Raw genomic sequence first — 26433 nt, forward strand, 5'->3', positions numbered from 1 at the left:
CCAAAATAGAAAGAGGTATGACATTTTAGTAGCTCCCTCCCGTTGGTTAATTTGTTTGCTATCCAATATGGTGGTTTCCTATTATTTTCTATCGCCAAAATCGAAAGATTATTACTCCTGGAGTACGTATTTCACGCTTTTAGATTTTTAAATGACGATATCTATTTCTCGCGATTAAATGAAAAGTGAAAATTTTCAAGCGCGCGAAAAACCGGACGGCTAAGTATGAATGCTGGGAAAACCCCGTGTGACTTCGTTCTGGTTCCCGTTGCCGCAAAGTGAGGGGACCTTGGGGCGAGGCTTTGAGCGCTGATACGATGCAGGCTGCTAGCAGGTAGCGCTTGGCTTAAATAAGGATTATTAATACCCTATCAAACGAATGAAACTTTCCGACCTTAGGCAGTTTAAATAGGTGATTATTAAGACATGTTTCCCTGAGCTCTGTGCCTCATACATGCATTGGTAATCTCAGACGATGTAAAACTCCTATCTACTCGTATAGAAGCCAGGCCCCTGTGACGTCACGTGGAGTGGAATCGCATGGGCGCCAATCTGGCCTTTTTCAAATGAGGATAAAATTGACCATTGCCATTCGTCTAAACTGGGGTTTCTAAAACCAAGTAATTGGTATATTATGAATACACTAATGGTTGGTAACGAATCGCATTCAATGTTTTTCGTTTTCTTTGATGAAGGAAGCTACCCTATTCACGAAATAAAATACCTATGAGAATACTGAGTCAGTGCCTATAATCACCGAGAACTCTTTTCAAAAGCGCCAAGTACTCGCTCGACCTTGTACTTCAGTCAGGAATTTACGAACTAAAATGTGGCTTAATTGGGGATGTGTATATAGGGAGGATTTTTGTGAGTTGTGCAACCGATCGTAAAAGGTACTTGGCGAACCTTGATCCCAAATCTTATTTCGCCAAACACCTAATGGAAGAAAAATCTATTCCAATTTTGAAGCGAAAATTCTTCTTCGTCGAGAAAAAAAACAAAGGTTAATTTCGGCCAAACGATGGAAAACAATTCAAAGAAAAAGGTTGAAAAAAGAATGAAGTTGAATTCATCATCACTGGTCAACAATCCTAGGATTGGTTTGACGCAGCTCTCCACTCAGTTCTCCTATCAGCTAATCTTTTCACACCTACGTATTTTTCTCTTTCACATCTCTCTTTACTTGTTCCATATATTTTGCTCGAGGTCTTCCTTTTCCGTTCTTGCCTGTCCACTTTTCCCTCGACGATTGTCATCATCAGGCCATCATGTCTCAAGATTCCTCTTGTTAAGGTTTTCATGAGGCTTCTCCTCTCTCCTACTCTTCTTAGGACTTCCTTGTTACTATCAAATTGAAATGAACATTTAGTCAACACTCTAAATTTTACGTAATCCCTTAACTGCGTTATATCCCCACCTCTTCTCTTTCACTTTTTAGCATGTATATATCTTCAGTTTTGTAGCTTGTCAGTCTGTCTGCATTTTACGCAGTCACACTTTATGGTCTATCTCAGCCATGCCAAATGCTGCAGGGATGGCGTTCGACGAAGAATCTCTGCATGCACGATTTAAGGCCGTTTTACACAGAGCACGGAATTGCGCAGGTTAGAGCTGCATTAATTTCTAAAATGGCGTGGAATTGCGCGAATGCATGAACGAAATTAGAACAGGGGCTATTTTGCCGTCTCGCATCCACGCATGTGTTCTAGCAATTCACCGCTTTACACGATGCAATTTTGATTGCGCCTTCGCACGTACGTCAGATTGCGCAATTCCGTGTACCGTGTAAAACGGCCTTTAGACTTCGTCCCAGCGCTGTAGCTCGACATTGCTTAAAATGCGAAAAAATGCAAAAACGGACCAAAAAACAGCCTGCCCACAAAACGGGAGAGAAAGAGTGGAAAGCCAACATTAGTTCCTATCTCCCCACTGCAGTTGTTATTTTTCCAAAACTCTAGCAACCAAAAAACAGGGGAAACCCAATGACAGGCAAGGGCATCAGCGCCACAACGATAGGCGGATCTAGGGGGGAGGGGGCACGTGCCCCCCCCCCCCCAGAACCTTGAAAATATGCAATATTTTTAATACGGTCCCATTATCATTGCATTCGTTTTGTATTACGAGGTGTGCCCCCCCCCCCCCAAGAACAAAATGCTGGATACGGCCTTGCTTGTGCCCCCCCAGAAAGAAATCCTGATTCCGCCCCTGGCCACAACGCGTTGCGACGTATGGTCACACGTCCTCATGGGCGACCGGCGGCAGCGGCGAAGTTTCCACTTTCAAAGTGCCTCAAGAGAGTACGAAAGTTTTTATGGACAAAATATTGCCTTTACTTTTAGATTTCACATCTTTCCTAACAATTTGGGTAAAAATAATAGCGGTGAAAACATTATTTGCTTTAAACTGGAACAAATACCAAATCAGGATATTCCGCGGCCGGGCCGGGCGGCTGCGTTGACTTTTTATACATATCCCATCTTTAAAAGCAAGGTAGCTAGTTGGAGCAAGATTTTTCTTTTGGATCACATAATCAAGATTCAGGTCTTTCTTTCCATGTGAATTTTACCATCGAGTCTCGTCGCCCTCATAAAGTTTTTTTCCACTTTATGTCAAAAATAGTCCAAAAACAATGCACTTTTAAATGTTTAATTATTATATGAAAAATTGATAAAAATAATTAAACTATCCCGTATAATTCTTAGGAAAGGTTTACTCTTTTAGAAAAGATGCGCTGACATTTATGGAAAACCATAATAAAGGCTCACTAGCGAAAGTAAATACTCGATTTTTGCAGAAATTCAGGATTGAAATTTTTAATGATTTTTTCTCGTCTTTAACGGCTTCTGATGATATAATGGGTGAACCAAATATTTATACAGCCATAGTTCCTTGATCCTTGGACATTAAACTATCGGACTGAACAATTTTTGTTTCCCAAAAAAATAGTGAAAATGTAGGGTTTTGTACACCTTTTTTCGATTTCCGCCCACTGTGCAACGATAGACCACATGGCAACGACCGGAAGCGCAGTAGAGTCAACATGGCTGCGGAACATACTGGTTGACACTGTTCTTCTATGCATGAGCGTACCCAGCGGGCAGGCGCGCCCCCCCCCCCCCAAAAAGCAAAAGTAATTGTAGTTCAAAGCGAAAGAATTGGACAAATTTCATTCAAATCTAAGGCTCGTGATATTAGTATAAAGCATGTATTTAAAATGAAGATATTTTATTTTTGAGGAAAAAATTTTAAAACACTAATAAAGCGCTGTTATAATTTTCTTGAATTTTAGTTTCTTTAACCTTTTATGTGTTATAACTTGAACGACCACGGCCTGCCCCCCCCTAGTTTTGGTACTGGTGCCAGGGGCGCAGCTAGGAATTAAGGATGGGGGGGGGGGGGGGGGGGTTAGATGCAACTAGTACCAGGGTGTGTGGAGTATGGTATACCCACCAGGATAAGCGGTAGGTGCGAGATTAATAAATAGGGTATTTTCATGCATCAAAGAAACGAAAGGCATTGATTGTGATTCGTTACCCACCATTAGTGTATTCATAGTATACAAATTATTTGGTTTTAGAAATCCCGGTTTAGACGAATGGCAATGGTCAGTTTTATCCTCATTTGAAAAAGGCCAGATTGGCACCCATGCGATGCCACTCCACGTGACATCACAGGGACCTAGTTTCTATACGAGTAGATAGGAGTTCTACATCGTATGTGATTACCAATGCATGCATGAGGCACAGAGCTCAGGGAAACATAGCTTAATAAGTACCTTTTAAAACTGCCTATGGTCGGAAAGTTTCCTTCGTTTGATAAGGTATTAATAATCCTTATTTAAGCCAAGCGCTACCAGCTAGCAGGGTACTCTGCTACCTGCTAGCATCCTGCGTCGTATCAGCGCTCAAAGCCTTGCCCCAAGGTCACCTCACTTGTGGCAGCGGGAACCAGAACGACGTCACATGGGGTTTTCCCAGCATTCATACTTAGCCGTCGCGTTTTCGCGCGCTTGAAAATTTTCACTTTTCATTTAATCGCGAAAAATAGATATCGTCATTTAAAAATCTAAAAGCGTGAATTACCCACTCCAGGAGTAATAATCTTTTGATTTAGGGAATAAAAAAGTAATAGGAAACCACCCTATTGCGGAATTTTAGGATAAATGGTTAAAAATGGTGAGTTTTACGGCTTTCTGAGGGATATTTTATTAAACCTTACACTATTCTATTAGTAATATCAATCCAATTAAGTCAAAAGGATTAAACTTAAAAAAAATTCTGAGCTCTGGGGGGGAGTTTATCCCCCTCGCTGTGCCACTGCTGAGTATGTCCTTGAGTCTATGTATTTTGTAATGTTCACACGATCTACGGAAAGTTTTGGATAAATGGGACAAAGTGTACTGCTTCCGATGTGCACCATTTGATACGGATTGTAATGCAATTTTCTTCATCAGCAGGTGAAACGCCAGTTTCCAATGACAGTGGAGCACCATACAATTGGAGGACCAACCTTCGAGGTGATTACACGGGGTTAGAAGTGCCTCCCGTTTGCACGAGTGACCTCATTTGCTGGGCCTTCCAAATCGCACGGGGTATGGACTACTTGGCATCACGAAAGTTAAGTACAAAATCGAACAACTTCGAAGACCGTGTTCCAAGCTCGGAGTAAACGTAAAGATATCAACCAGAGCGATTTTTGGTCTATGAGCGTGCTAGCAAGTTGAAGTGGGCCTCGGACCTCATAAAACTCTCCCCAGAACATAATGAGATGACTTGTTCATTACACCTACCTACAAGGCCAGAATTCTTCGAGAATGGCTGGGTGGGCATCTTTCAGAGAAAATATATACAAGATCTATATTCGACTACTTAGCAAGAGGCTAAGATTGAAATGTAAAATTTTAGATTACCTAATAGAAGTTGGCTAATAACAGAAATAGAGTTTGTTTACTTTTTCTTTATTTCGAATGAAAATTTCCCTTTTATAAATTTAAAAACTCGGAGAGGAAGCATCACGATTCTGATAAAGACTTTAAGTTTTACTGTAAAAGTACTTATTTTATTAGAAAATGTTGTTCGTTTCATTTCCATGATAATATTGACGATGTGGCTTTGAATACTGGATTTTGGTCCCTGCACAAACATGTTAACTTACATGCATTTTCTCTTGAGGGTAGTCAGTCCTTTCTCGTTTTGTGAAGACGGTAGGTATATAATAAGAGATTTTCAATGCTAATGAAAAAAGGTTTATGCAATTGTCACGGTCTTTGTTCTACACGTTCAAATTTCCTACAGAATTAGAAGGAACAGAAATTTATCTTCTGTGTCAAAATAGCTAAACATGTAGCAGTTCGTTCGAAACTAATGGTTTGCGATTTTACTTCGTGAAATGGTGACATGAAAGATGTCAAAATAAACCTTGTTATATTCCTCACAATATTAATTAAAATCTGTAGCACTTTCGACCTTTGGAGGTCATCACCAAGAGGTAAAAGAAAATGTTCTTTTTACTTCTTGATAATACCCTGAAAAGGTGGAACCCGGTAGAGTTTTTAATAAATACTGTGTGGTATACATATAGGAAACAAAGTTTATTTTAGAATCTATCATCTAGCAGTTCCTTGCTATAAAATAGTCATCCAGTCAGTACTCCTCCTGATGTACTGAGCTGAACTCCAAAACGACGATAAACCCGAGTATGATGAGTTGAATATAAATATTTATGGATGAGTCCTCAAAGGGTGCAATTTTTATTAATACAGTAGATTCCGTTTAATGGGTCCACCGGTTACTTGGGGCAGCCGCTTAATTGGGGCGGATCTTGAAGAACAGAACTCAATAGAGGATTATACCACATTATTCTCCGCTTAATTGGGACAGCATGCCGCTTTATTGGGCCATGAGTTGGCGACATAGACTCTATACGCGCGACGAAATTAATTTTTTTTTTGTTTTCAGAATACTATTTTTTTATGATTTCCTCCTTTGATTTACTCTTATTTTTCACAAATGTTCCTATTCTTTCCCTATTTTAAAAGCTCTAGTTGTTATACTATCCGCAAGAGATTAGGACTTTTCTTTAATAGGACTTATTGTTAGTAAAAGACATTTATTCAGCGTCGCTCCAGGCTGTGAAAAATATTTTTAACTAAATTGTTATAATTCTTAAAAATCAAAATAAATTAACTAAACTCACTGATTTATTAATCAAATTAATAGTTTAATAAACTTATGTTGCATTATAAAAATTATTTACTCTTCTTTCTATCATTTGAATGTTTGTTTATGCCCATATACAGGATAGTTCGCCTAATTGAGGCAGCCACTTACCTAATTGGCGCAGAGTGCACAAGTCCCCATACGTCCCATTAACCGGAATCTACGGTAATTGATTCTTAACATAAACGTAAGATACTGTTCCTTGAAACTGAGGCCGGTGACTTAAAGTATACAACCAAGTATCACTTGAATCGAGGAAATATTCAGAAGAAATTCGGGAGTGGTTCACTTGGAGAAGGGGTACATTTCAGGGGAGATGGATGAGGTATAGAAAAATGCCATGAATTCCTGATCAGTTCGATTGGCTTATTTTGATAGACTGAGTTTATTTACACGTTGTCCGTTTCATTGAAAACTTATTTTAATTTAATTTGACAGTCTCGGAGAAGAAGCATCACAATTCCGACAAAGGCTCAGATTAGTGAAGTCATTTTAGGTGATTTGAACTTCTTTATCCCCTCGTTACGGCCTTGATATGAATGTGAAACACGTTAATGTTTGATTATGTTGCATGTGCTCCCTTTCTCGATATAAGTGATCTTTGAATTACACTTACAATTATAACACTTACTATTTTTTATGTTAACGTCACATAAAATGATAAGGCATGCTTTCAAGCCACAAAACGATGATGTCTTCCAAAATTACAGGTTCTTCATGGTGACTTGGCTGCGAGAAACATTTTGCTGGCCGAAGATAATATTGTAAAGATATGTGACTTTGGACTTGCAAAAGCAATGCACCAAGCCAATAACTACCAGAAAAGGGGTGACGTGAGTATGCCCAAAAATAATTCTCACAGCAATTTTAAAATCTTCGGAAGACGATATAGCCAAACCATTGAATACCGAGTTGTGAGAGGAGCCAGTACGCTAAAAAATAATTTTTTTTACAATGCACAAAAATATAGCGATTCCTGAGGCAACATGGCACTCCAAATCACGATCTTGGCAAGAATTTTTTCGTAGCTAAACTCACAAGCAAATTATTTTAGGTTGAGCATCCTCATCGCCTGCTGGAATGTTTTTGAAAGATTTATAATATAAAATTTGATCAAGAAGAAAAGCAAAATGAAGTCAATATGACATGCACTTGTAAATATATCTGTGAATATTCAAAGATATGAAGTGAAACACTTTCGACATAAAAATTTTTAAATTACAGTCAACATATGTGCCACTCACTGCAGCATTATCAAGACTCACAAAAAAAATCATGTGGAAAGAGCAAAGTGTTTCTCCCTTCATATCTCATCATGGATCTCCACAAAGTATCTGCCTCATCCATTCAATTTATTCACTAGGCAATGGTGATGATTGCAGAGATTAGCTTAAAAATAGTTTCTCGACAATTTCCACTGATTTATCTTTTGCTCTTCACACATGTACATTTTCACAGGGTCCGTTACCAATAAAATGGCTAGCGATTGAGTGCTTGAGGGATAAGACCTTTTCTACCCAATCGGACGTTTGGTCGTGCGGTATCGTACTCTGGGAATTATTTTCTCTGGGTCAAACTCCGTATCCAGGTAATTATTGTTAATGTTGACTATTTAATTATTACATGGTTGTGCGGATTGTGCTAACAGACATCATAATTATGATATGCTTTAATTATTTCCCAGGGATGGTGGTAGATGAAAGGCTGTACGATAAACTGTTGGCTGGTTATCGCATGAAAAAACCTCGTTACGCCACGGATGAAATGTAAGTGAGGAATATTGTATCTTAGTTTTATGCTCATAACAAAGCGTTAACTCATTTATAAATGGGTTGGCCATGAATCCACACAGAGATTGCAATAAAAAATATGGAGATTATTTTTTCCGAGAAAGGGAGATATACTTACCGTCCTCAAATGTCTAAATGAAGAAAAATACTTGTTCTATTATTTTTATATTGATTTATCATTTTCATTTCAAATTTTCAAGCCAACATACTGTAAAAAATACCTATCAAAGGAACTTAAATTTGAAATTCAACCAGAAAATATATGCAATAATTTTAGGTGGTGCATCCTATTCTACGTTGAAATGTTTTGAAAATTTTACAATAAAAGTTTAATCTAGCAATAAGTAAATTTAATGAATGCTTAAAGTAAAATTATATGAGAACCCTAAAACCCAATGGGTACAAGTGCAATTTTGACCGTTTTGGAGATAAGAGCAGATAATGGTTGGTGGGATACAAGACATTGTGACAACAAAGGGATACAAATGTGCTGATAAGTATTCATATCATACCTGAAATGTCAAACCTTGTAAATCAAAAATTTCATAAGCAATAGATTTCTATGCCTTTAGTAGTAAAACCTCGTGCATCGTACATTACAACTGAAAAAATATATTTTAAATGGAATTAAGTGAATTTAAAAACCTAAACATTTATTTAAATGTTGAGTGACAATAAAATAAAGTTTTTTTATTAATACCATAACTTTTGATATTTTGGATTAATGAGGTTTAACATTATACTATATGGATTCCATGATTCATTTGTAACCCTTTGTTAAAACAATATTGTGAACCCCTTCTACCATTGTCTGCCATTATCTCCAAAATTTTAACTAAAATTTGCACTTTGACTTCCAGGGTGCTTATATGCTCTTAAATAAATTTTTAGGATAAATAATTAATGATTTATCAAATTTAAAATTACTTATTGGAATATCTTGTATGATGTTGGGCCCAATATGGTGGAAGTTCTTAATATTAGTAAATTCAGACATTGCGATATTTCCTCTGAGTTTTATTATGACACTACACGTTTTGTCATTACAAACAACATTATCAAGTTTAATCGGTCTTAAGAGTTCCTCCTGATATATGTCTTGGTTCTTGAAGGGTAAGGCAAGGGGGTAAGGTGGAAGATGCGGTTTGGGTGGCGTGAAGTGGGGATATTGAAGGTTGTGGAAGGGAAGGGTCGTTTTTTAAGGTCTCGGAAGAGGAGCAGGGTGTGGGGTGGGGGGGGGGGAGAGAAAACAAAGGTTCCAGGGTGGGTGATGGTACCACGCACGTCTTCACTGTCTTCTTTCATGTTGTAGTCATCCAGATGGAATCCTCGTTGTGTCATAATAAAACTCAGTGGAAATATTGCAATGTGTAATTTTACTAATACAAATTACCAATTGGAGATGTAATCGATAATTTCCCCCCCAGATATGCAATAATGCGTGACTGCTGGAGGGAGGAGCCAAAGGAAAGACCAACGTTCTCACAGATGGAGGCTATTTTTGGTGGAATGCTGGATGAATCAACCAAAAGCGTGAGTATCCAAATGCGTCTTCGCCTGGCTCAAGAAATTATATTCCAAATGATAGACTACGAGCCAGGGGTGCGTTAAAATTAATAATAATATGTATACCTTAAGCGAAGCAACCAAAAATAGCTAGCGAAACTGATAAACAATTTAGTATCGCGAAAACCTCAATAAATAAACCCTCAGTAAAAATAACTGTAAACAGTAGCAGTAGTGCAGTGAGAGGGGGGGTTTTGGGGGATAAACCCCCCCTAGAGCTCAGCAAAATTTTTAAGTTTAATCCATATTAATTAATTGGATTGATATTACTAATAGAATAGTGTGAGGATTAATTAAATATCCCTAAGAAAACCATAAAACTCACCATTTTGAACCATTTATCTTAAAATTCCGCAATTTATTAATCTCTCACCCACAGCTTATCCTGGTGGGTATTCCATACCCCCACACCCACCGGCATTACTTGTACTTAAACCCCCCCTAACCTTAATTCCTAGCTGTGCCCCTGAACACTAGAGACACTTGCATCCTACTTCCAGCAAAATAATTACCAAAGAATAATATAGCTACTTAAATTTAATTGCGTTACTGCTAACAATAATATATTTGGTGATTTTTTCTTGTAAATGTAACATTGAAAAAAAATGTCACTATAACTTGTCATCTACCCATTTTTTTATGAATGTAATCGTTATTTTCATTATGATACCATACTGTTGAGCCTCAGTCAAATACGTGGAGAGGACGTGTATCATTATCCACAATAACTTTACCTCTGTTTCACTGGGTAATTTTAATTACATCTTATTCCTTATTTGATGATATTTGATTGCATTATGCATTCTGCCAAAAAATAACAGAATAGGTATGTAATAGGTTCTTGCGAATTTACCTCTAATGACATGTCTTGAGTTTTATAAAAAATCATTTTAAATGGGAGGTAAATGAAAATTAAAGTCCTCATTTCCACAACAGGGCGAATTCACATTACAGGAATTTTGGATCAACAGATTTTTTTAATGTGGGGCTTTTATAGATATTGCTTACATTTTGTTCCAATAATGGATGATAATTGTGTCTCATATCTGATTTCTTCAAAAATTTGAAGTGACGGCCGTGATAGTTTTGTGTAAGTGTAGAGGAAGTCGTTGGATTAAAGAATATAATAATGGACTTAAGCAATTGTGGAATTCACGGCCTCAATTGAGACACATAATTCACTTCAATTTGTAAGAATTGACTGCAATTTAGAGCAGTAACTTCACTTTCCCCATCTCGGGTGCATGGTGACCTGGTGACTTGAGCAATTGGTTACTGATTGAAGAGGCCAGGTTGAACTCCCCGGTGCAGGGGCACAGCTAGGAATTAAGGATGGGGGGGTTTAGGTGCCACTAGTACCAGGATGTGTGGGGGTATGGTATACCCACCAGGATAAGCGGTAGGTGTGAGGTTAATAAATTGCGGAATTGTAACACGTTGCGTACCGGGGTATTTAAATTCCTAGGAACACAAAGTTTGTAAATATGTGTCTGTTAGGGCGTAATGCCTTTGGTTTAAACATGGTTAAGAAGCTAATGTTTAGAATATAATTTTACCCAATCAAACGCTATGATGCATCAATTCATTATGAATAACGAACAACAACTGAAAATGTAACGACGAATACGTATTGTAACTTTTAAAATTGTTTAGGTTGATGCGCCTATATGATGAGAATCTTCATCATCTGTCCGTAATGTTCGGGAAAAAAATGACGAGAATTCTTGCCATCCGTACGCAACGTATTAAGATAAATTGTTCTGAATGGTGAGTTTTACGGCTTTCTGAGGGATACTTTATTAATCCTTACACTTTTAATTAGTAATATCAATCCAATTAAGTAATATGGATTAAACTTAAAAATTTCTCTGAGCTCTGGGTTGGGAGGGGGTATATCCCCCAAACCCCCCCCCCTTGCTGCGTCACTGACTGGGTGAAGAACTTCAAGTTGGTCCAAAAGAACCGTGCCCGTTGCCCTGAATGTGTGATATTAACATGCCTATGGCTAAGTCTGGGGTATCTCTACCCTCTCCAATTCAACCCAACCTGTGGACTTTAACCACTGCGTGAGTGAGAAAGCCTATCACTGGAAATGACTTTTGCATACCCAAATAAGTAAATAGGGTAGTTTCCTTCATCAAAGAAAACGAAATGCATTGATTGCAAATCGTTACCCACCATTAGTGAATTCATAATATACAAATTATTTGGTTTTAGAAATACCGTTTTAGACGAATGGCAAGGGTCAATTTTATCCTCATTTGAAAAAGGCCAGATTGGCGCCCATACGATTCCACGTGACGTCACAGGGACCTGGTTTCTACACAAGAGGATAGGGGTTTTACATCATCTGAGGGTACCAATGCATGCATGGGGCACAGAGCTCAGGGAAACATGTCTTAATAATCACCAATTAAAACTGGCTAAGGTCGGAAAGTTTTCTTCGCTCAGAGCCTCGCCCCAAGGTCACCTCAGTTGCGGCAGGGGGAACCAGAATGACGTCACATGGAGTTTTTCCCGGCATTCATACTTACCTGTCGTGTTTTCGCGTGCTTGAAATTTTTCACTTTTCATTTAATTGTGAAAAATAGATATCGTCATTTAAAAATCTAAAAGCGTGAAATACGTACTCGAGGAGTAATAATCTTTCGATTTAGGCAATAAAAAAATAATAGGAAACCACCCTATTCTCTGTAAGGCCTACTCCCTTTCAATCTATCTAAAAATCCTAGTCTCTTCCTTCCCCTCCCCCGTTAACTATCATTCTACCCTCTTAACACCCTTTTCAATATTCTCATCCACCATGTCCAGCACTTCGTCGTTTATCCTCCTCTCTTGTCCATTTCACCTTCTCCATACCCACATTCGAATGCCTCCAGTATTCTCTCGTCCTCCTTCCTAGGTGTCTGCACCGTAGAGTGCTACACTCCAGACCAAACTCTTCACTAACCTTTTCTTTAAACTCTTACATAACGATCCTCTCAGAAGCTCCTTTCTGTTTATTAAAGCCTCCTTCGCTAATCCAATTCGCTTCCTGATCTCCTAACTAATGTACCCGTTTTCCTCTATTGTGCTGCCTAAATAGTTGAATTGTTCTACACGCTCAAGTTTTTCCCCACCTACTTTTATCTTGAGCCTCACATTCCTCGCTCATGATGCTTTACAAAACCGCATAACCTTGGTCTTCTTGTGATTATTCCTCACCCCATACTCATCGCACTGCTCGTATTCTGCTGCTTTCTCTCCCCTGTCATTCTGTATTCCTAGTCCAAATTCTCCTATTTTGTGCCCATCCCTCCCTTCCCCGACTGAGGCGCTCTTGTCCCCCATCACTACCAGATTTTTCTTACACCAGTTTTTTCTTACACCAGTTTTCTCTAATTATTTCCTCTAGCTGTTCATACACCTCATCTACTTCTTCCTCCCTATGATTGCTAGTGGGCATGTAAACTTAGACCACCACAAGGTTGGTGGGCCGCGTCTCAATTTCTACCACCAGAATCCTATCGCTTACCTGGTATATACCTACCACACGCTTACCCATCTTCCCGTTTAATACTAAAACTACCCCTCGCTGGCTTTCTTCCCCACCACTCCAATAGTCCCCCCATCCCTCCACCTCACATTGCATAATCCTAAGATATCTATCCTCCCTTTATCCATTTCCCTTTTGATATTTTCTAACTTCCCCGCCCTCATCATTGTTCTCACATTCCACATCCCTACATTTATAGCCAACTTCTTCTTCTCCATCTTCTTGGTCTTCCTTTCTTCCTTCTTCATTGCTGATGCTGCTGTCATGATGATAAGTCTCTGCAAGGAATTCGCATGTTGACGACCCGGAGGAACTTGCCATGCCCGACACCTGCCCTTTGCGGATGGGTCCCAGGCGATGAGATTCCGAGGCTCATTTGGTTGTACTCCATGTTATCAGGGAAGAGATAGTTGGTAGGATTTCCCACTTCCATTCCAACAGTGTTTTTTAACGTGACACCATCACGTGGACTACCTTTCGTCTGGCCCCTACCCTTCGACCTATTTGGCTTGGGTGGCCCTACCAGGAATAATTTAGAATTAATCCCACCAGTGCAGCTCTAGGGGTGATAGGATCTTCCCAGTCTTTCCAATGCGACAAGGTTGTAGCCCATGGGAAAGGTGTATACCATTATTGCCGGAGATTAATTTACGGCCGCAATTGACGGAACAGGCGGTGGCATTAATCCAGTAAAACAGACTTACAACTAGTAAGTGAGCTGTAGGCATTTCACAACCTCACAACTTCCTTTCAAAATTGCAAGGTTGCAGAAATAAGCATTCGAAGTTGCAGCCAAGCTATGGCTTTCGTGAAAACCTTCGATTATGTTCGATGGTCATCGCATCGGATAGAGAAAAATCTTGATAAATGCAGCATAATTTCTCCTAAAGAACGGGAAACGGAGTGTAAATTATCAAGCAATGATTATATAATATGTTTCCAGCATATCAGCGTACACAAATTATACCGACCCTGTACCATCCGCATAGTTTGAAAGCAAGGACATGAACGTTTGAAATTTGGAAGACGACATCATTTTGGGCTGTTCAGGTGGACTGAGAAATATTTTGGGCGAAGAACAATTTTGGGTTAGTTTTCACACCTATTATATTAACCCCATAAGAAATGCATTGATATCGGCTCAAGCCTCTTTTTTTTGCTGTTTAAAATCATATACACTGCAGCTCTAGGGGTCATAGGATCTTGCAAGTCTTTCCAATGCGACAAGGTTGTAGCCCAAGGGAAAGGACGTGACACCTGACATCCAATAAACTGTATAAAGCCTACCCTACTTTATCCACTCGCCACCGGCCGTGATGATAGAACGCGACCCGGGTTCCGAAACGTCAACTGAATGGAGAGAGATAGCCCAATTGGAAGCCTAAATAGCCTTTTTTACTATATTCGCCAGGAAAGCATTACTAGTAGATCTGACTATAGCATACCTTTCTTTTCCTTTCAGCACTACGCAAACATAAACTTCAGCCAGTCTAACGCAAGGAGCCAAGAAGTGCCTACTCCATACCTGGGTGAGAAGAAGGCGCCCACTTATGAAAATGCAAGAAAAAAGCCAACAAATCAAATGATATGCACCGATTGGCCAACGAGCCCAGTGGTCGGAAACCATGGAGAGCTAGCGACCATCGGCAATCATGTGTGGCCATCCAAAGGAAAAGAGTTGAGTGATTCCGAAGGGAGAGTCCGATCAACTCCCTTAAAGTTCTTCACTCATAAGCCCGCGGATCCTGTAAATATCACCTCCTACATGTCAATGTCAAAACTGCAAAATGAACCCATCCAAACGGACGAGACAAAAGTGCGAGAAGCAAAGATGGAGCCACCGCAAGAGTCAGCTCAGCTGAGTCCCAGAGAAGAGTTTGGGACACTCCCGGAATCCGAATCAACAGCGGCAGAGCCCTTACTTCAGCATCAACGAGATGCTCCCCAAAGATTAGACTCGCTCAATTTGGGACGACAGAGCTTCCACTCAAACCCGACTTATGCGAGTCAGGCGCTCGTCCGCTGATATTCTGCCCCATTGCACAAATAACATGCCCGGTAATAGGTTGGCTAGATAATTGATAATAATGGCTGATCGCAAGGCAGTGGCGAGAAAGATTTTCCGGGGAGGTTTCACGTGTGAATATTGTGGAATAGTGTGTGTGGGTTGCATATATTTCGTGAGGATTCAATATGAGGAAGAACCCTTTAATCAGTAGGTACCTCCCAAGCATTTTCGGAGGTGGCGGAAAAGAGTGTTTCAACCCAACTGGTTACAGCTTTAGCTGATCGTTGGTTATCAAATAAAATCCTACATTATATATTCCAAGGGGTAGCCAATACGGTCACCACATGATCACACCCCTACCCAAAGAACCAGATGAATAAAAAAAAAATGCCGTTGACTCTCATGGGTACAAAAGGCACCAAATATTGGACGATTTTTACAAATCACTCACGAATAGCCAACATAATTTTTTCCTTAAGCAGCCAGCACGGGCCCAATTTTGTCCATCTTTGAAACCACCTAGTCTGGTGCAAATTGACTTTTTAGTATCCGCCAAGGAATGGCCAAATGATGTCCGATACACGAGGTAACCTCATGTATCTCTTCAAAAAAGTTCACTGACGAAAGATTCAAAGAAGTTTTTCTGGCTGCATGTATTTCTAATGCCAGGGTGGTGCAATGCAAGAAAATAATTCCTTCGTTCTTCTATGGAGACGGAAACTTCAAGGCCGCCTCTAAGTTTGGGATTTATTTTTCTTTGATTTTGTTACGATGATAATTTGTATGATCACTTTAAATAATTTATGGAGAATTCTAGCCAAATAAGCTGCCTCAAGGCTCAATAAGCTGCTACTAAGTTCCATAAGCTGCATTAATTTAATCAGTTCAATACGCTGCCGTGGAATACTTTGCTATAAGTATTCATATCATCCCTTTTATTACCAATGATCATCCAATAATCGGGTCCATTTATATCCCTTTTTCATTATCAAGGAACGTACCTACATTACATTTATATTGAATATTATTTTCCGTCTGTTTATGGTGGCAATGCATATTTTTTATTATTTTTATTCTCATACCACCGAATACATCTCATATTGGCCATTTTACATCAGGGTGTTCAACTAATTCAACAATTACACGTGCACAAACAACCATCCTCTGAACAGGGGCGACCTACCCGTGTGGAACTCAAACCCGCTGCCTGTTGTTGGGCAGGCGAAGACTTTACCATGTCGCCACCGAGGCCGTACAATCATTAAAATATACATAAAATGAATATCTGTGAATATGATAAATAAATATCAGTTTATATCAAAATCAGTTAATGGTGGTCATTGAAATCCTATAAGCACATCAAAAATGTTCGGCCATATGATCGAATGTTCGGTCTGGCCAGGTCGACTGGTCGGCAATGGCCTCGAGCATATAGGGGTGGAGGGGCACAACGCTTGGGTCTATCAAGAAGATTGAATCAGCTGAACCAAAGTTTCTTTTTCCCACTTACACAATTTTCCATTAAGTTTCACATACAGTAGATTCCGTTTAATTGGTCCACCGGTTACTTGGGGCAGCCGCTTAATTGGGGGAGATCTTGAAGAACAGAACCCAATAGAGGAATATCCCAAAGTATTCTCCACTTAATTGGGACAGCATGCCGCTTTATTGGGCCATGAGTCGGCGACATACACTCTGTACTCGTGATGAAATTTAATTTTTTTGTTTTCAGAGTACTACCGTATAAGCGCGTGTAAGAGGCGCACCTTTTTTCCCAGGTATTGCAGCCGAAAATGGGGGTGCGCCTCTTACACAAACCTCTTATCTTCCCCCCTCCCCTTCACCAGTTGCAAGTTCAAGGGGAACTGAGTGGCCTTGGTTTTCAGCGTGAGTCAGTCATCTGAAACCCTGGGTCAAAATCAAGCGGCAGGCAGGGGAGTTTCTCCCTTAGTGACGTATTTTTAAAATGCTCCTGTTTGAATTTCTTGCAAGCATCGCGCCGTCACGTCGGTACCCCAGAGGTGAACATTGAAAAGATCGCGCGGGGTGATTCGCTCCGGAGCGCGCGCTAAATTTATTGCCACGAGTGGACATCCCGCGGCATTTATATTGCATATAGTAATATTGGTGTCACAACCTGCGGTTGAAAAAATTCGAACGAGTGTGCTCATTGTTGGACTTAATGGTGGATAGAAGAAATCGGAAATGCTTATAAGTGAAGAGCGCTGAAGGAGAGGTCGAGGGGAAGAGGGCTCCCTCCCCTCCGTATTTAAAGCTACGAGCGAAGGAGCAAGGGAAGAACACGTCCGATCTTGCATGTGACGTCGTTGCCTTTAAAGCGAAGGGGCGAAGGCGCAGCAATGTGATATACGCAGTTTGCGTTGCCTGAGTTTCCAGTCCGTCTCGTCTTGTTTGAATGCGCATATGCTACGCTTGTTTCTTCCGAAATTGTGCTGTTTGGACTATGTTGAATATTAGTAGCCTTATTTTAGCTAGAAATCTCTGTGTCAATCAATTAGAGCTCAAAAAACTTAAATGCTGTAAGATATACGTCGCGTTAGGTCTAATTCTTTTTAGAACCTCGTGCGTGTCATACAATTGCTGAAAGATATCGAGATATCTTCGAGCTCAGAAGGTGACTCACGTAGCATTTGACCTCCAGAAACTCGGGGAATTGAACCTGGTAGACCGAAAAAGGTCAGTTGGTGGTATGGGGTAGGGATGAAACACGTTTCCATTGTTCCCCTGTAACTTGATATTTTCCTTTGGAGTCTCGGAAAGGAAAAAAACGGTAGAGGCATTAGCTGATGGAGAGCCGAGTGTAGTTCCGTTAGGCCCCTTGCACACACACCGATTTTGGACGGCCGGTGGAATATTGGCCGATATTTTACCGGCGAAGCGATGCTTGCACACACGCCGGATTTTTTCCGGTCAAACGATACGTTGCTAAGTATTTGAGCCGGCGTCGGCGATCCACAGTGACAATAGCCGGCAGCTAACCGGCATTTTGCCGGTGCCAGAGTGTGGTCGGTACGTGTGCAAGCTCCAATGCTCTCCCATTGTTCACTATTGGAATGTGGACGGCCGATATTTTACCGGCCGTCCAAAATCGGTGCGTGTGCAAGGGGCCTTAAATCTACGACGTGGTTATTATCCTACGGCGCTGAGATTGCCCCGATTGTTGTTCAATCTCTTGGGAAAGCTCATGCCATTTGCCTATCGTGTTTTGCCTTAAAATTTTCCACGGCTGCAATTCTATTGCAATACTCCTGCGAGAGCTTTTAAACAAAATTGTTCGTGAGTAGGACAAGCAACGTAGAGCGATGGCGTATGCAAAGAGAGGATCGGAACTCTTTCTACTCCCTCTTATGCCGCCGCAGTTATCAAAATTTCCTCTTTCAAATAGTATTGAAAGAGGACATTTCGATAACTGTCGAAATTCCCGGCATACGTCTGCAACATCGCACGATAGGATAAAAAATTTTTTTTTCTTTATAGCTTCGATCCTCAAAATAGGGGTGCGCCTCTTACACAAGCTTATACGGTACTTTTTTATATTTTCCTCCTTTGATTTTACTCTTATTTTTCACAAATGTTCCTATTCTTGCCCTATGTTGAAAGCTCTTGTTGTTATACTATTCGCAAGAGGATAAGACCTTTCTTCAATAGGACTTAGTACAAGACATTTATTCAGCGTCGCCCGAGGCTATGAAAAATATTTTTAACAAAAATGTTATAATTCTTTAAAATGATAATAAATTAACCAAACTCGCTGATATATTAATCAAATTAATAGTTTAATAAACTTATGTTGTATTATAAACATCCTTTAGTCTTCTTTCAATCATTTCAACGTTTGTTTATGCCCATATACAAGAGAGTTCGCCTAATTGGGGCAGCCGCTTAATTGGGGCAAAGTGCACAAGTCCTGATACGTCCCAATTAACAGGAATTTACTGTATTACAAAAAAGGATCCTAAAGTTGGCCTCTTAATATGTTGTCATCCACCGCTCATTTAAATCGGTTTACAATAATGAGGGGTATAAACAAAAATTTATGCTAATGATGATGTGATCTATCAAATTCATTACTTTTCAATCCTATTCCTCTCAATGACAGACATAATACTGCAAAATGTTATAAGGATAGTGGATCGCATTGCACTTATCACCCAGCCGCGGACATTTTTGAAAGCCGATTAAAATGCGACCAAAGGGACAAAAAAACTCAATGGGATGGAATTTGGCCTCCTCCCTGCAGTCCCCTTGGTCGGGTTATATGAGACTTTTTTCTGGACAGGGGAAATTCCCAGATGCGTCAACCAGTTCCGTGAGAGAAATACTAGGCTGATGCAGCGATTGAATAAGGCTTCACAGGAGAAATGGTATATTCAATAAAATTAACTTAAGGAAACATTTTTACTTTCTTCTAAGTGCTTATTTCCACGCACAAATGTGCTGTTTCATGTGCTGCGTAGAAATAAAAAATATAATAGCATATTTTGATGATGTTCATAACTAATTGCTATTTAGTTGAAGGAAATTCCTCAAGTGAACTTTTAGTATTTTTGAAGAATAAACAACATAAGCGACATAAACAGTTCAAGAATGATCAGATGTACATGGAATTTTGTAATGTACGCAGGCAGTGTAAGATTCTGTCTAAACAGTGCTATAGTAATTATATCAACAGAGTAAATGGCAATCTTCAAACGAACATCAAAGTGTTTTGGGGTCATTTTAATAGCACTAAGGGAAGACCGACCGTTCCAAAAAGAGTTCGGCTCAACGATGATATTTCTGAAGACCCAGAGGAGATGTGGAACTTTTTCAGAAACTTCTTTCCATCTGTATATCAGGCAGAGTCAGCGGATTCACTTAGTTTTAACTCGGATATTAATCTTTGTTTGTCTGACTTCCATGCTTCGTGAAAGGTGGTTGAGGAACGCTTGTCTTAACTGGATGCAAGTTAGGGATCTGGCCCGGATTGTATTCCTCCAGATGTATTGAAATACTATAGTAGTGTGCTTGCTCCACACACAACTTTATACTTCAACGCTTTGATGAAACTTGGAAGATTTCCTCGAGTTCTTAAAAGTGATATGTGGTACCTATATTCAAGAAGGGCGATCCGTCAGGTATAAAGAATTATCGTCCAGTTGTAATACAACCTGCAATAGCTAAGATTTTTGAATCAATTATTCTTCGTAGGCTCTCTTCCTCTTTGAATAATGTTCTCATGCCTTTCCAGCATGGCTTTAAGAAAGGACGATCTGCTACAACAAATTTGGTCCAGTACCAGGATGACATCATGCAGGCCTTTTCTCGTAACCACCAAGTCGATTCTATCTACATATCTGGATCTATCCAAGGCTGTCGACCGAGTGAGTCATGCTTATCTTGTAGCTAAGCTCGGTGGACTGGTTATCACTGAATCACTGCTCGGATGGTTTGATGGCTATTTTCGTGGTCGCTTGTTGACCGTTAAGTTTGCCGGGGCTGAGTGTGCTGAGTTTGAAGCTTCTTTCTAGCATTCCTCAGGGGTCGCTGCTAGGAAACATCCAAGAGCGTTTCCAATGCACGAAGCTAATTAAAAGTGAGCTTTCATTCAGCCAACTCAGTCATTGACGTACAAAAAAGTTAGTGGGGAAGAGTTTTCAATAACGCAGTATTCATTTACATTTGCACACAAAATGAAAGAATGAGAAAATGCCACTTAATAAAATCTTTACAGTAAACAACACGGAAACCCAGTAGCCAAAAACCTGTAAACAACTTAGCAATTAATAATGTGTATCATCTATTTCTTCACTTTTTCACAGCATTCATTGTCAACACTCCAAATTTCAATGCCTGCTCCAGACTTTAGCTGCTAAAGTTCCACTTTATAAAGTGAGATCCTTGGGACGATTTTGAAACGAACTTTAGCTAAAATCTCACTTTACCATAAAGAGAGACTTTTTAAAGTGAGCAATTTCAGTGTCGTCAATGAATCGAACCCTTAATGGAAGATTATCAGATAACATTTGGTACATTGTCATTAAAGGTAGAGGGATACGTTTCATAAAGTTGTTAATAGGAGATGGATTATTGTTACTGCTTCAAGAATGGTTTTATTGTCAATATAATGTAGAAGCAAATACTTTAAATGCACAATAAATGGGTACAGTACATTGTATTCCTTTAATCTGTGTTCGGGGCATGCTCAACGGACTTGCACGCCTTCCCCGGTGCAACAGCCTTGCTTTCGTGAACTGGCAATATCCTAGTGCGGTCCCGTTTGGTAACATGGCATTAATAGAATTTATTTTACATTCACAAATATCAATATTTTTATAGATTACAGATCATAGAAAAATTACAAATAAATTAAGAAGTGTTATTTCTAGTTTCGAGGTAAGCTGTAGGACTACTTAATGTTTTAACATTTTCGTTTATTGCGGACAAAATGTACATTCAAAAAATGTACAAAAGACATTTTCTTGATCTAAATAAATGTTCACAACTTATTATGGAAGATGAATGCTGTAGATGCAGTAGTTTTCCCTAGGTTGAGTTACAAAGTTCATGAAGTTGACAAAACGGCTAATTTTACGGTGTGCGGAGTCACTTACTGCACTAATGCATCTACATTTTTAATTTTTTCATAAAACAAAAAATACATCGGAATTAATAATAAAATTTTCTTTAAAATGATGTATTATTCATTATTATGCCATTCGCACAAGCCCAGATATAAATTTGCTAAGTATGAAGGCACATCATTGTGATGCCGACACGAAGCCTTGCATACACAACGGAAGTTGCAAAGAAGACTACCTCGAAAAGGTAGTTTTGAGTAGACTAAGAGGCACCTTCACACAGATCCATGATCAAAAAGCATTCTGTGTTTTTAATTTGGCGTGAATACAACTGGCTTCAGAAAGAAGGTTGAAATACAGTAAACTCTTGTTATTACAAAGTGCACCGAAAAAGCGGACCAGTAATAACGAACTTAGTTAAAGTTTTTCTTTTGGGAATAATCGCAAAAAAAAACATTCCTTATATCTTCAATCTCCTGTACTTATAGTCACATTTCAGAATAGCTTTAGAGCCATGTGCATGACATACATGATTAATTTATGAACAAATACAGTAAATCCTTGATATACGAACAAGATGCATTAGGGAGATCTTGTCGGTAAGTTGATAAACCTATGGAAGGCATTGATCCATATACATATTAAACTATTCTCGTTTGGTTTTGAAGTCATCTGCTTGAGAAGTGATCCTAAGGAAAACAATTTTGGACTTCCTAAATCTTACCCTCTGATTTCATTCAGCAGTTTCTTGTCGTTCTTCTATTTTCGAGACTATCAGGCATCCAAAACATCCATGCGTTGAACAAAAATTACTTGTCTGCCGCAAAACGCAATCGAGGGTTGATATCTTCCTGAAAAAAGTAAGTCCTCAACATGCGAACTAAATGCATTCCTAGAGTTAAACCCTTGTTCTTAAGTTGAATTTGTTTGGAAGTCGATTAACCTATGCAAGGCATCGACAAGTGTGGTTATCCTGCAAAATGCAACACTGCATTGCAATTTTGTGTTAACTAATGATTGTGACGATCTGATGTAGCTCTGCTTGCGATGTGGCCGGAGCAAAAAAATTCGCTTGCTGCAGGAAGGAAGAATAGGCGAAACATAGAACAGTTTCAGAGTTCAAAACGGATTAATTGATACTTGGTTCAGACTGTGCCCAAAGCGTGAGTTCCTCTACGGCACACTGCATTGCATCGGCCAATTCAATAGGTGTAAAATTTTAAATTCGGGCACATTTGAATTTTTCGAATATTCGTACCTCTAAAAGGTCATACATAGAATGTTCGTAAGAAAACTTACAGCCCGGCCAATTTATGAGCGGTAATGAGTGGGTCACTATGGTTCCACAGGAATGAGGCTTATTAAAATGTTGCATGGATACTGATATACCTCCTCCTGAAGAAAGAATCACAATTGACACTCTCGGGCACAGAGCACGAGGAGAATTTGAATGTAGCACGATGATTATGACAAAGCGTAGGGTATATCCACCTAAATGCCATTGCTTATCCAAATAACTTTGTATTAAAGTTCATTTTATAACCGCCAGGACTGGGACTGATGCTCATAATTTTGCAATATTGAAAATTTCGTAATGTTTCTTTTAAAATAGATTGGATTAGCCTTTTCGTTAGGAATAACTATTTACTTCATAAAAATGAGAACTTTGTAATGATGAGAGTCTAGCACAGGGGTCTCCAAAATACGGCTCGCGGAGGGCTTTCATTTGGCCCGCGGACTCGTTTCAAGTAGCGTGCAATTCTCGCTCGTTTAACTCTGTGAGGCGCCGCTAGGAGCATTGCAGCACTGTACTACACCTCAAAGTCACCTTCAACTCTTCGTAAATAAGAAATACGCCACCGGATACTTCAGTAGACATTGGAATCGAATACTTCAGTCATCGGTAAATTTGCTATTGAACTTGGAATGTGGCTCTCGTCATGGGTGCAGCCAGAAATTTAGGCTGGGGGGGTGGGGGGTGGGGGTTTAGGTGCAACTAATACCGGGGTGTGTGGGGATGTGGGGTACCCACCATGATGAGAGGTAGGTTAGAGATTAGTAAATTGTGGAATTTTAAGATAAATGGTTCAAAATGGTGAGTTATACGGCTTTCTGAGGGATATTTTATTAATCCTTACACTATTCTACTAGTAATATCAATTCAAATAAGAAAACTTAAAAATTTCTCGGAGCTCTGGGGGGTTTTTTATCCCCCAAAACCTCGCGCCCTCACTGCGCCACTGGCCCTCGTGGCCTAGTAAATTGGAGACCCCTGGTCTAGCATAACAATCTTGACCCCAACCACCTAATCAACCTTTCTATGTACATAAAAAGAACAATTTGACTCTTCTTCGGGCATCCAGTATCAGCGCTCAAAAGGTAGGCTAAAATGAGAAGATTGCAGCAGCTCTCTCATGCACTCCACAACTCTGCCATCATTTGTGAAAATTCTCTGTCACCCTTCTCAGCCACTCACCGACACAAAATTCTCTTCTCCAACTCTTCAAAAATAATGACAAATGACTCTAAATGACAAAAGTCATGGTACAAACAGCTACTTCGCAATGATTGCCTTCTCTCAGCCTATACAATGAAATTTTACCAAATCATACAACAAATCTATGTGAAATAAAGCATTTTTTCACAGTATGAAAGTAAATTCTGTATTTTGTACATATGCAAGACAGTTTTTCATCTCATTATTCAAAAATATTTTCCAGAAAAACATGCATAATACAAGGATGACTTAGAAGTCCAATCATTTCCATTACAAAATCATTCTTTCAGTCAATCATACCCATTGATGAATGGAATATTGCAGAACAAAAGGAATTGTAGACGAGCTATCTAACATTTCAAACTTCTATTAATAAATACATAGGATTAGAAAAATAAATTTCACTGTATCAGTGCTCTTCCATAGCAAATTAAGCTATCTCAGAGGTTAGTTTCTCAGCGTTTAGCACAAGAACATTTGATGCTCAATCCATAAACAGAACCAATTATTCACAACACTCAAACACTGGCCGACAGCCAGAAAGACTGTGTGCAAGTCAAGCTTTTTCACCACAAATGACAATTCATCAATCACAAATACCCACATTCACTAACATGTCATTGGCCGGCAAGTTATCCATTAAACTTCATGGTGTAAGAATCTTTGCACCCTTCTTCATTTCGGGATAGAGATCTAAAAGAAAATGTGACTAGAATTAAATACAGCCCTCAAAGTCTCAGCAAGTCCCACTTCCATGCTAGACGGATCATTCATAATGCATGCATATATAAAGGAGTTATATTGATAGTATAAAAATACACGAACTTGGTACATCATCTGCACAAATGAATTGAATAGCATCAATCACACCATAAGAAATTTGTCTTTCACATGAACATTCAATTAGAATTTATCCCATTTCCAAATTTCCAAAGTGTTACAGAGCAAGCATTCAAAAGGAAATAAAAGACTTACTTATTGAAATCCAAGTAATTGATATCAAGATTTCTCTATGTAAATTACCCTAAATTGCAATTAAAGGTATGCAAGTACCCAAATTAGTCACCTTAGGAGATTAAATATCATCCAACTATGCATGCAGGGGAAATAAATAATAGTGACATTCATAGGCTTGATTCAAGGGTTTGCCCCTAGACTTAGAGAAGTTAAACAATATTTAACCATTAAAGTTGTGCCAGAATGATAGAACTGCTTATATTAGTCAAAATGCGCTCACCAAATAAACAAGAGATTTTTTGTCATAAAATGGTCGTCTCATCCTAAACTAATGAGTTCTAATGATATTTCATCACTCAATGATAGTGAATTTTGTATAATGTATATTTCACTATCATATATATGTATATATATTATAAATAAATTCATAGGTAAAGTAAGAAAGGGATAGGAACATATAATGGAAAAATTGGTTACTCCTGTGGGCCAAAGCAAAGGGAGTTTCCTGTGTATGAACCCCTGCCGAAATCATGGTGAATCTAAGCGTCCTGGTAGCACAACTGGTAGAGCACCTGGCCGGCAACCAGGAGGTTCTGGGTTCGAGTCCCAGTCAGGCCGCATTTTTACCCTCTGATTTCTGGCTTTTTCCATCTACCACAGCACCGTTGTCCTCGTCCTTTTTCAATTATATGTTCCTATCCCTTTCTTTCCTTACCTTTGAAACTATTTGTATGTTTGCGCTTAAGGCGCTGCGTGAATGAATGAAGTAGTATACAGGCATCCCCTGAGTTACGTATGCCTCGACTTACGTAAATCCGTACTTATGTAAGTGATAACCGTATTTCAAGTGATTACGTTAATTTTCGAATGAGAGCACGATGAAGTAGATATTTGCTTGTGTACCCAATGGCAGAAAAAATATCGAATAATTATAGAGTTTTTTACGTGATAAACAAAACAAAGTGACCCATTTAATCATTCCTTGAAGGAATTTTCATTTATTTCTGTAGAAAAATCGCTTATAAACCCTAAGTCACCAATCAACGTGAAAATTTGCCGTTCTAGCGATGGAAGTGGTTGCACTCACTCCCGAACTCCAACTTTCAACTATTTAAAAATTCTATCCTTAAGTTTGGAAATTTCCATCTGTGGAATTTAAAGAAAATAAATTTCGAGCAGAAATCTTTATTGCGGAAAGGAATTGGTTAGAACCCACCTAAAGGCATTGAAATTTTGAGTGTTGGCAAAGAATGCTGCGAAAAAGTGAAGAAAAAGTTGACA

At 39.2% G+C, this 26433-nt stretch overlaps 2 protein-coding genes across 4 annotated transcripts in view; one reads left to right on the forward strand and one right to left on the reverse strand.

Annotated features, from left to right (window-relative positions):
* Positions 1-6534: 6534 nt before the first annotated feature.
* On the forward strand, positions 6535-15716 carry LOC124163056 (vascular endothelial growth factor receptor 1-like). Its single transcript, XM_046539840.1, has 6 exons — positions 6535-6543; positions 6929-7051; positions 7677-7806; positions 7903-7984; positions 9436-9541; positions 14572-15716. Exons 1-6 carry the CDS (start codon positions 6535-6537, stop codon positions 15133-15135), a joined length of 1014 nt encoding a protein of 337 aa, XP_046395796.1. The 3' UTR covers positions 15136-15716.
* Positions 15717-24316: 8600 nt separating this feature from the next.
* LOC124162252 overlaps positions 24317-26433 on the reverse strand; it is a 38214-nt gene continuing 36097 nt past the window's right edge. The window contains exon 10 of one of the 3 annotated variants that reach the window (XM_046538722.1): positions 24317-24888. In XM_046538722.1, coding sequence (XP_046394678.1) covers positions 24842-24888 — 47 coding nt within the window. In that variant the 3' untranslated portion in view covers positions 24317-24841. The remainder of the gene's footprint in view (positions 24889-26433) is intronic. The other 2 variants (XM_046538723.1, XM_046538724.1) reach the window with 2 other exon arrangements.

Source organism: Ischnura elegans, chromosome 7 (assembly GCF_921293095.1).
Source record: "Ischnura elegans chromosome 7, ioIscEleg1.1, whole genome shotgun sequence".
In the NCBI taxonomy this organism is placed as follows: domain Eukaryota; kingdom Metazoa; phylum Arthropoda; class Insecta; order Odonata; family Coenagrionidae; genus Ischnura; species Ischnura elegans.